Source organism: Pan troglodytes, chromosome 15, assembly GCF_028858775.2.
Source record: "Pan troglodytes isolate AG18354 chromosome 15, NHGRI_mPanTro3-v2.0_pri, whole genome shotgun sequence".
Classification (NCBI taxonomy): Eukaryota; Metazoa; Chordata; class Mammalia; order Primates; family Hominidae; genus Pan; species Pan troglodytes.
This window is the reverse complement of record NC_072413.2, coordinates 357262-368426: the sequence shown is the minus strand read 5'-3', so window position 1 is coordinate 368426 and position 11165 is coordinate 357262. Positions and strand designations below refer to the sequence as shown.

The following is an 11165-nucleotide window of genomic DNA, read 5'->3' as shown; positions in this document are numbered from 1 at the left end:
GTAACCCCTGCCAATCATCGTGTATTTAAAGGATCCCCAGATACCTTACCAATAGATGTTCAAGAGAGAGGCCTGTAATCTAGGCGTCTGAGAAAGCAAGGCTAGAGATTCCAATATTGGAGACAACAGGGCTCTGGGAAGATTAAGGTTGTGTTTTCTGGATCTGCAGAATAGAGTCACTGAGGAGCAATTGCAAGTTCAGAGGAGATGAAAGAACAAGTCAGGGCATGCTTAGGAAAAGAGAAAACCAGGGATAGGTTTTAAGCAAGAGTCACACTGAGGAAGGGCAGGTTCTTGGCGTCGCTCAGGATGGAATCCAAAAGCAAGCCTGTGGTGGAATAAAGCAGCTCTATGGAGGCATTGGCGGTGTTACAGCCCTGCGTCCGCTCCTGCAGGGCAGGGAGCCCTCCGTGGGTTGTGCTCCCAGAGTAGCAGCCTAGGGGTGGCTTGTAGTCATTTTTATAATTCACTTTTAATGACATGCTAATTAAGGGGCGGGTTACTCAGAAATAGCTAGAAATGGGCAGTAACTTCCAGCTGTTTCCATGGCAAGGGGTGGGGACTTCCTGTGCTGCTATGGCACTGGCAAACTGTCACGGCTCTGGTGGGAGCATCTTCTGGTGATCTGAGGCATGAAGTGCTTTCGCTGCCTCTCCCAGTTTCCTCTGTGCCTCTTACCTGAAAGCCCTTCACACCCCCATCTACCCACCTACAAAGTTCACTGCCCTTTCACCCCACACCCGTTTCACACGCACTCCCACATCAATTCCCAGCATTCAAGCTGGCAATTTCCCTGTTAGGAACCTCGGTGGTAGCCGGAGCTCTGAAAAACCCCTAGGCAGAACTCCTTGCCTAGTTTGTGGCAGAAGTCAGGGAAGGAAAGGCAAAGTTCAGGTATTTCGCACAATAAATAAAGATAGGTAGATTTGATTGATGGATGGATGGATGAAACGTGGGAGTTTATGGGCAAATGTTCATCAGACACTGGAAGTGTAAGTTGTCACAAAGATTATGGAGTGCACTTGTCTTATGACCCTGTTATTTTATCCTAGTATATACACTAGAGCATTTTTTTCTAACTGTGTAAATTGAAAGCTCACAAATTAGTTTAGTGAGAGAAAAGATAACAGATTGGAAGAGAATTACCATATTCATTAGTGGTGTTTTTAAAAATTTAAAGTAAAATAGAGACACGAGTTTTTTCATGCTTTCGAATGCATCTATAAAAAATAGACTTGAGGGCTGGGTACGGTGGCTCAAGCCTGTAATCCCAGCACTTTGGGAGGCCGAGGAGGGCAGATCACGAGGTCAGGAGTTCGAGACCAGCCTGACCAACATGGAGAAAACCCGTCTCTACTAAAAATACAAAAATTAGGCGAGTGTGGTGGCGCCCGCCTGTAATCCCAGATACTCAGGAGGCTGAGGCAGGAGAATCTCTTGAACCTGGGAGGCAGAGTTTGCAGTGAGCCAAGATCGCACCATTGCATTCCAGCCTGGGTGACAGAGCGAGACTCCATCTCAAAAAAAAAAAGTTACTCATTAACAGCATAGACCAATTGGTTTCTATTGGAATTTCTCCATTATTTTCACAATGTCCCAGGCTGTGAAACCAGGATTTAATAACGAACCAGAATGCCACATCTGTGTCACGTGGGTAGGGACCAGTCCTGGTCCATTAAGTCCAGGTCTCCAGGTAACTGGACTCACTGCTGGGCAAAACAGAATGTCCGGCGTGCGTTCCTAACAGGGGACAGCAGAGCCTCATAGGAAATGTAGTGTCACCTTCCAATGATGTTACCATCAAGGACCTTGGGAACCAGCTTTTCTCTCTGCGCATGCGCCGCCCCGCCCACTTCGCCATTTTCCTCCGGAAGTGCGGATCCCAGCGGCGGTCCTGTAGCTGAGCAGGCCTGGGTCTTGGTTCTATGTCCCTGTGGGTAGGTGCGAGGGCGAAGAGGAACCTGTGGGCCTCGGGGGATCCCAGGGGGCCAGACCAGTGTTCCCCATTTGTGGGGGCAGACGCGTGGGCGCATCGCGGGCAGGAGGGGCCTGACATGCATTTGCGGGCCGTGGACCCTGGCGGGGGCTGGGAGGACAGGCGTGGGGTCCCAGCAGTGAAGCGGGTTCCAGAGGCGCAGGAGTGGGTAGGCGAGGCTGGTGGCCCTGGGCCCGGAGTCTGCAGGCCGCGCTCCTGTCCTGCCGCTGAGGGACCCGGTTACCAACCCTCATGTAGCTCAGTTTGCCCGTGTGTCCCGGTGCTAACACACAGTTCTCGGGAGACGTTCCCCATTCCCAGAGGAGTAGTGCGAAACGCGTGTGCCTCTAGTCTTAAGCTGGGCGTTTGTATTAGTTGAGTTTCCCGGTGTCTATTTAGCAAGTGAAGTTTCTGGTTCCCTCCTTCACTGTGTGACCTGCCTAGTCCTCCTGGATTGCATTTATGGAAGTTTATACAAGACCTAGTTTCCATGGAGGAACTCACTGCTTCCGCGAGGGAGATGGGGTACTGGATGATGGTCTTCAGCCTTAAGGGTACTTAGTCTTAACTGTGTGTTATAAAGTTTGAAAGGGAGGGTTCCCTATGAATAAGAAGCGCACTTGAAAGAACAGCCCTCTGGTCTAACCTCTCACTGGTGCTTCAGAGGAGGATAAAAGGTCACAGGTGAAGATCCCAGTTTTCCTCGCTCAGGAAATATTAATTCTACTCCCTAGAATGCACAAGATTTGCAAAGACTAGGTGATAGTGGAAGATTTGGAAGAACTTTCAGAAGGTTGAGGTGCATTCGGCTGAGAAGAACAGGCAAGGACCTAGGAAATATTCCCTATTTGAAGGGGCCTGAAAGTGTGGCCTGGGGTGCAGGAGTGACCTGTCATACTTGAAAAGATTGAAATAATCTCCAAATACAGTCCATTTCCTTCAACCTTAGCTTGTTGTTTCCAGTGTCTGAGATATATTAAACCTAGTCCATCACCAAATTTAGGATAGATTGTGAAGTTCTATTGATTGCATTTCATTTGTAATTTAAGACTTTCTCCCCCTACATAATTTCGTTAAAAACATATTGAATTCTATTCACTTAGGTGTAACAGTTAATATTTGCTGTTTAAGGAACTAATTAAACCTTACTGGCTTATAAAAAACAACCACCATTTTATTTGTTTGAAGTTCTGTGGATCTGCATTTTGGTGTGGTGGGTTCAGCTGGGTAGTTGATATGTTTGTGTTGCCTGGATCACAAAACAGGCCTTAGTCACCTGGTGCCTTGACTGAGCCTGGTTGGTTTAAGATGGTTTCCTTCACAATCTGGCGGTTTGTGGTGACTCTTGGCTAGGCCCTGTGTCTCCAACAGGGTAGTTCCAGACCTCTTCACAATATGACTGTGTCCAAAAAGGCAAGAACCAATGGATATTTGCATGACATTTTCCATTGTCCATTCACTGGACAAGTCAGATGGAAAAGCCCAATTTATTGTCAGAGCATAATATGAGGGCTTGGATACAGGGAAAGGTGTTATTGGGAAACATGAGTAGAATGGTGTACTGCAGGAAATACATATTATGTACATTTTAAAAAACGTAGGCCAAAATTGCTGGGTTGCAAGATGCACTTTCCATGATGTTCAGGTATAGAAAAGCAAGATGTACTGTCATGGGAATACTCATATGAAGTTATTTGTGGAATCCACATATTAATAGGAAAATAGTTAATACAGCCCAGTATATTTCTATAACATTTATTTTAGTGAACTTATAATGTTTCTTTGTATTAAATTATTAGATTATATCTTTAGATAATATTGTTACTAAATTAGTAGGTAATACATATTTTTATTCAAAAATAAATTGTGCATCTAATGTCTACCAATTAATGTACTTGCAGATGTATCTTATCTTAACTTGAGTCTTTGCTGCCCCTAATGAGGTGTGAAGGACTCTTCTCCCATGGGGAAGTTTTTCTTTTTCAGGAGGGAGGAGGGCTTTTCCAGGTAATGTGTCTAGAGTGTTGGGCAGAAGAATCTGGGACCACACCTCACCAGTTCTCTCCTTAATCGACGTCATTTGCCTTCTCTTCCAGCTATGTTTCCAGTGTCCTCTGGGTGTTTCCAAGAGCAACAAGAAACGAATAAATCTCTGGTGAGTTGTTTATTTGTTCTTCAGTTTGTTTTACACTGTATTTTCTGAGTTTATGGGTGTCTGTGAATTAAAAAGGAAAAGTAGAAATAAGTAAAACTCAGGTTGAAGGATATATACATAAATAAGATAAAGCTGACCTGTAGATATAGACAGGTTATAAAAGCTTAGAGTTGTCTAAGTTGAGTGCAAAGTTTCCTCTGATCTTTCTGATGCCGAAACAAAAAAGGCAGTCATGTCTGTTACGTGATTGGAATGGAACCCGAAAAGAGAGCATGCTGTGTTCTTGTGGGACAGGAAAGCTTGTGTGCACCAAGTCTTAACCACCACCTTCATTGGTGACATAGATTATGTGCTGGAACATATTTCACACCGGTCTGGCAGTAAGCACTTGTAGTGTTGTGCAGTGGAAACAGTCATCTTCCGCTAAGGCATGGCGTGTGGTGCAGTGGAAATGGTCATCTTCCGCTAAAGCACAGCTTCCATCGTAAGGTATCCTCCTTGCTCAAAGAGTGTGGTCCCAAACAGCTTTTGGGAGGTCCTCCTTGATTCATGGATGAAACCTGGAACATCTTGAGGACTGAGTTAACCATAGGTCCTTAAATAACTCTCCACACCTTTTTCTTAGTTTATCTCTACATGCAGGGTGTGCAGCAGCCTGTTCAAAGTCATATTTTCTGGGAAATATTTTCAGTGTTTATTTGCAATTTAGCCCACTCTGTGTAGTCTTAACTTATTTCTTCTAAACTCACCATTAACCTAAATAATAGTCAAATTTAGGGGGGCTGTATTTGTCTTACTCGAGTCTTCTACCATAGTTGAAACTGTTGTACCCAAGCGAGTTATAGAGAAATGCCACATTTTGAGACGAATTCAGGAGTCCTTTATTAGCTGGTGACTGAGAGATGGCTAACACAGGAAATACTCTCGGCCCTAAAGAACGGCTAGATTTTCTTTTATACATTGGTTTAGAGAGGGGAGGGGGGATTCCAGCTGCAATAAACTTACAGAAGAAAAAACAGACAAAAAACTTAAAAAGACAGATGGTTACAGGAAAACAAACTGTTCCAGGTGCAGAGGCTTTAAATTCACCACAAAGTGATGAGTGAGGGGGCTCTGGGCATTATCTGCCAGACAAATGTGGGGGCTTTATGATATTATCTCTGAGTAATTTGCTGGGAACTGCGGACATCACTTGCCTCAGCACTTTATCAGTTAATTGCACTCTTTGGTATGTTGAAAATCAGCTTGCACAAGTTAAAGTCCTTGAGGAAAGGGGATGGGTAAGGAGCCCTTGATGTCTTGTAAATGAAGGAGCCAAATGGAGTTTGTCTGGTTTGCTCAGCTAAGGGAGAGTGTATTCACATTAAAAACAAGGTTAGCTATCTAAGGAAGAGTCTATTCATGTTAATACAACGTTGGGTATTACAAAACGTCTGTTCATGATCTGGAAATTCTTCTGTGTTAGTTCTGTTAAAAGAAAAACTTTAAAGGAGTTTAATTGAGCAATAAACGATTCACAAATTGGAAAGTCCCCAGAATCACAGCAGATTCACAGAGACTCCAGCACAGTCATGTGGTGGAAGAAGATTTATAGACAAAAGGCAAGCGGCATACCAAAATCGGAAGTGAGGTACAGAAACAACTCAGCGTTTGCCTTGTTTGAGCACAGTTTGAACATTTGGCAGTGCCTGAGTGGTTGAAGTTTGGCCACTGGGATTGGCCAAGATGTAGCTGTTGTTTGAGGTGCATACACTCAAGTTAGGTTTTCATTCTTGTTTACCTATTAAGGTAGGTTGCAGGTCATCCACAAGGACTCATATATATAATTATGGAGTCCTTCTCAGGACATACTTAGTTCACTTTAACAATGCCTTCCCTTTGGTTATTTTCTCAATTTTGAGAGATTGGCCAAAACTTCAGTCACTGGTGTCACTATTACCGTTGCAAATGTACTTATTTGGTTTAGAAACCCACTGGGAAATAGAACAGTGAGATTTGAAAAGGTGGAACAAGGACTTAAGTAGAAGGTGTCTTCTTATGCTGGAACATCCTGTTTACAGGAGAAAAATAAAACCTGGTTTGTTCTAGGATTTATGCGTTTCCTTAAAGTCTTAGTTTGATTATGTTCCATTTAGTATGAGTGACTCCATTTTGGTTTGGTTTGTTCTGTTGGGACCCATTGCATGAGCTTAGTTCAAAACAATGGCCTCCCATAATTTTGCTTAAAAAATTCCTCCTTTTGGCTGGGCATGGTGGCTCATGCCTGTAATCCCAGCACTTTGGGAGGCCAAAGTGGGCAGATCACGAGATCAGAAGATTGAGACCATCCTTTCTAATACGGTGAAACCTCATCTCTACTAAATACACAAAAAAATAGCCAAGCATGCTGGCGGGTGCCTGTAGTCCCAGCTACTCAGGAGGCTGAGGCAGGAGAATGGCCTGAACCCGGGAGCCAGAGCTTGCAGTGAGCTGAGATCATGCCACTGCACTCCACTCTGGGGGACAGAGCAAGACTCTGTCTCAGAAAAAAAAAAAAAAAATCCTCCTTTTCAGTCAAGTTCTCACTTAGTTGAGAGTGTGACCAAAATGTAGGGCCTTAGCCTCACTGTTAGTTACCATTGTTTTGGGTTTCCGGTTTAGCACATCACTCCCATTGTTTTGGGTAATGGTTTTAGCACGTCACTCCCATTGTTTTGGGTTCTGGTTTCAGCATGTTACTCCCATTGTTTTGGGTTTCTGGTTAGCACGTCACTCCCATTGTTTTGGGTTCTGGTTTTAGTACATCAGTCCCATTGTTTTGGGTTTCTGGTTTAGCATGTCACTCCCATTGTTTTGGGTTTCCAGTTTAGCATGTCACTCATAGGTTACGGTGTCCTTATGGTTGCACATTTTTAAAAATCTGTTGTCATTCCAGTTGAAGAGATACCATTTGACATTTTAGAGATGGCTGCATGCAAACTCTTAAAGCATTTGAGTAAGTTCAGTGCACCAGGGAGACTCTTATGACTATTGGGATAACACCAAGAATTTGGTATATGCTCCTTACTCAGGGTCCCCATAAATCAAACCACCTAAAATCAAATAGATTAAAGAATGAATTAGATAAAGAATTTACTTGCTTAACTAAGTGGGTTTTTTTGTTAATTCCCTACAATCAAATCTTTATAATACCCAATGTTTTCTCCATATGCCATGTTAGCAGCTGCACAGATACTTAAGATAAGAGTCTCATGATAGTAGAGAAGTCTTGATCTGTGATCTTGGGAAAACTGTTCACATTAAGGATGCCATCTTCTTCTGTGGGGGAACTGTCCTTGTTAGCTTTACCTTAAGGGTTCCAAGGGGTGTATGGTTCCGAGTGTGGAGGGACCCCTCTGAGTTGTAAGACTATGAACCCAAAGTTTAAGGTTTTAAAGTTTTGCTGTCATGTGAATGGCAAGGGCAGTCCTCTGATGTTCTCAGAAGATCCAGTCATCAGATTCTAGATTGTGAAGGGGTTGGCTGTCCTCTGTGAACTATAAAAGGCTTTCTTTAGCTGGTGAAAATACACTTCAGCATAATAATCTACTGTTTTAACATCAACCCTCTTGCGTGGAAGAGCTTTTATACAATCAGAAAACATGCACTGAAAATGACAACTGAATGAAATCCCTTTATAAAATGTTTAAATGGCCCATCAGGGAACCAAATGTACCTGAAGTTTTGATTGTTTTCCTAGGAATATAGGTTTGACAAACCAAACATTGATTATAAACTATTTTAGCAATTTAGAGATCACCACAGCAATATATTTAATTTGGATCAATTTCTCTTTCCATGATGAGTTATGGAATGCAGAACTTTTAATAACAAAAGTTTTAAGGACTTAAGACGGACAAGGTGGCCATCCTGGTTCTTCATAAGTCTGTGCTTAATTAACATTAGACTTACATCCTCTTGAATACCAGCTGTTTCTTCAAATTAGATGCATGGCACTGGTAACTGATGAGTTATAGGTAATTTGGCTTAGACCATGGAGTTTATTTAAATTATATATCTAAACAATTTCAATATTGGTGATTTAGCAGGCAAATCTGGCAAAATATTTCCTTGATATTCAATTTTTGTTTTACTTGGGTTAGCAGTTTTATAAACCAGTTGGTCTTCTTATTAAACTTTAGGATTTTTTTTTTTTTTTTTTGAGACAGAGTCTCACTCTGTTACCTAGGTTGGAGTGCAGTGGCACAATCTTGGCTCACTGCAGCCTCCGCCTCCTGGGTTCAAGTGATTCTCCTGCCTCAGCCTCCCGAGTAGCTGGGATTACAGATGCATACCACCACACCGGGCTAATTTTTATAGTTTTAGTAGAGGCGGGGTTTCACCATTGGCCAGGCTGGTCTCAAACTCCTGACCTCAAGTGATCCACCGGCCTCAGCCTCCCAAAGTGCTGGGATTGCCAACATGAGCCACTGCACCCAGCCTAACTTTTGAGAATTCTTAACCAGTCCAATTATTGGGGGATCGGGGAACTTATAGGCAATTTTTACCCATGATATTAAAGTTATTAGAAACCTGTGTTCCCGAGTGTTTTTCATGGTCCTTTTCATTCTTTCATGAATCTTCTATTCTAGAATTTTGCATGCTTGTGAAGTTTTTAGAAACTGCATCACCATTAAGCAATTAACTGTGGAAATGACTTTAAATAGTTATAGTTAAAGACAACTGATAAGGAAATTTGGTTATTTCTGTGGTCTACAATAGCTTAATAACCATAATTAGGGTGGATGTGGTGGCTCATTCCTGTAATCCCAGCTCTTTGAGAGGCCAAGTTAGGTGGATCACCTGAGGTCAGGAGTTTGAGACCAGCCTGGCCAAGATGGTAAAACCCTGTCTCTACTAAAAATAAAAAAATTAGCCGGATGTGGTGGCAGTTGTCTGTAATCCCAGCTACTTGGGAGGCTGAGGCAGGAGAATCGCTTGAACCCAGGAGGTGGAGGCTTCAGTGAGCCTAGATCACACCATTGCACTCCAGCCTAGGTGACAAGAGCGAAACTCTGTCTCAAAACAAACAAGACAGGTAATTATGATAGCTAGTATATAGGCATATTAGAATTTTAGAATCCTGGCCAGGTGCAGTGGCTCACGCCTGTAATCCCAGCACTTTGGGAGGCCAAGGTGGAAGGATCACGAGGTCAGGAGATGAGAACATCCTGGCTAACATGGTGAAACCCCATCTCTACTAAAAATACAAAAATTAGCTTGGCATGGCGGTGGATGCCTGTAGTCCCAGCTACTCGGGAGGCTGAAGCAGGAGAATGGCATGAACCCAGGAGGCGGAGGTTGCAGTGAGCCGAGATTGTACCACTGTACTCCAGCCTGGGTGACAGAGCAAGACTCCGTCTCGGGGGGAAAAAAAAAAGAATTTTAGAAATCCTATACAATTTTAGAACGGGTTGATGACATAAACTAAATATAACCTGAAGAAGGTTCAACATTATGTTTTATTTTGACAGTGCTACCCATGTGACTTAACATGTTAAATAGTCCTGTTTACCTCTCTTTTGGGTGCTTCAAGGGCCTCTGTAGTATCCCAAAGTTAGAGGTCAGAAAAGACAATTTTGAAGTTGAAATTTGATTTTGGGAAGCCTATTAAATATATTAAAAGTTTAAACACTTGATGTTATGAAATAGAATTCCAGGTCACCATAAGTCATTCATTTACTTAAAATCATGACTTAAAAAAGTTTTAAAGGGCAAAAATCTTTACTCATTGATAGAGGGAAGACTTATCTCCACAAACGATCTGCCTCTTGTTTTTCCTTTTTTTTTTTTTGGTAGTTTATTTAAAAGGCAAACAAATTTTTCATTATTTTTTAATATTACCTGAACATCTTCTTTAAAGAGAGAAAGCCAAATGTCACCCACTTTTTCATAAAACCTTATCGACAAACCTATTATTCTTTCTTTTTTTTTTTTGAGATGGATTTTCCCTCTTGTTGCCCAGGCTGGAGTGCAATGGTGTGATCTCGGTTCACTGCAACCCCCTGCCTCCCGGGTTCAAGCGATTCTCCTGCACCAGCCTCCTGAGTAGCTGGGATTAGAGGCATGTGCCACCATGCCCAGCTAATTTTGTGTTTTTAGTAGAGACGCGGTTTTTCCTTGTTGGTCAGGCTGGCCCTGAACTCCTGACCTCAGGTGATCCACCTGCCTCAGCCTCCCCAAGTGTTGGGACTACAGGCATGAGCCACTGCACCTGGCCATTTTTTTTTTTAAAGATTGCATCTTGCTCTGTCACCCTCTTCACCACATTATAGCTCTGGGGGCCAAGCTGCATCACAATGGAAAATCATGGAATCACAGGAAGAATCCACTCAGCTTTGCAAGATGCTGCCCAAGGGGTTGCTTGGAGTAACCAAATTAACATTTTTCATTCTGCCCAGAGCAAAATACATGTGACAAAACATAGACACGTGCCACTTTGCTCAGCACCCAGTATCAAACTGGTAAGACTCAAACTTGCCCCCAGATGGGCCGTGCCATCTCTAAATCTTTTTAGAAGCTTCTGCATATTAATAGGCATCCCTAGATGAGACTAATTTGGGAGCCCTCATTTTTAAATGCACTTCAGGGCATTATTCATTTGGAATGTTCCACTGTAAGTTATCTTAATAAGATTTTGCCATTTCTGTAAGACTTTGCTGCTTCCCAGGCCTAGTGTATTAGCCAGAAGGAGCTTAGTTTTCCAGAAATTAAGGATCCTATTTTTACCTAAAATATTGGCTTTACTCCCAGGTTCCCTTCATTAACTTAGCCAATGATTTTTTTTTCCTGCCTAAGCATGTGAGAAAAATGAAACAAAGGGGTAGAACACACAAATCCCTGTGAATTTTCAAAAGCCAAATGTTACAACCTTCCAATATTATCATTTACTACCACTTTCCTTCTGACCCAGTCAGATGTAGGAGGCCTCTAACTGGAACTGGATTCAAGCCAGTTAACTACTGGATCAAATCTCATCGTGGACCCGGTCCCTTTTCTGTCATAACTTCTAAAACA

At 42.7% G+C, this 11165-nt stretch overlaps 1 protein-coding gene across 1 annotated transcript in view; it reads left to right on the top strand.

Annotated features, from left to right (window-relative positions):
- Positions 1-1731: 1731 nt before the first annotated feature.
- The window catches only part of LOC129139011 (tektin-1-like), a 61400-nt gene continuing 51966 nt past the window's right edge, over positions 1732-11165 (top strand). Inside the window, exons 1-2 of the mRNA XM_063792762.1 lie at positions 1732-1937; positions 4072-4130. Of these exons, the coding sequence (XP_063648832.1) occupies positions 1926-1937; positions 4072-4130 (71 nt within the window). The 5' untranslated portion in view covers positions 1732-1925. The remainder of the gene's footprint in view (positions 1938-4071; positions 4131-11165) is intronic.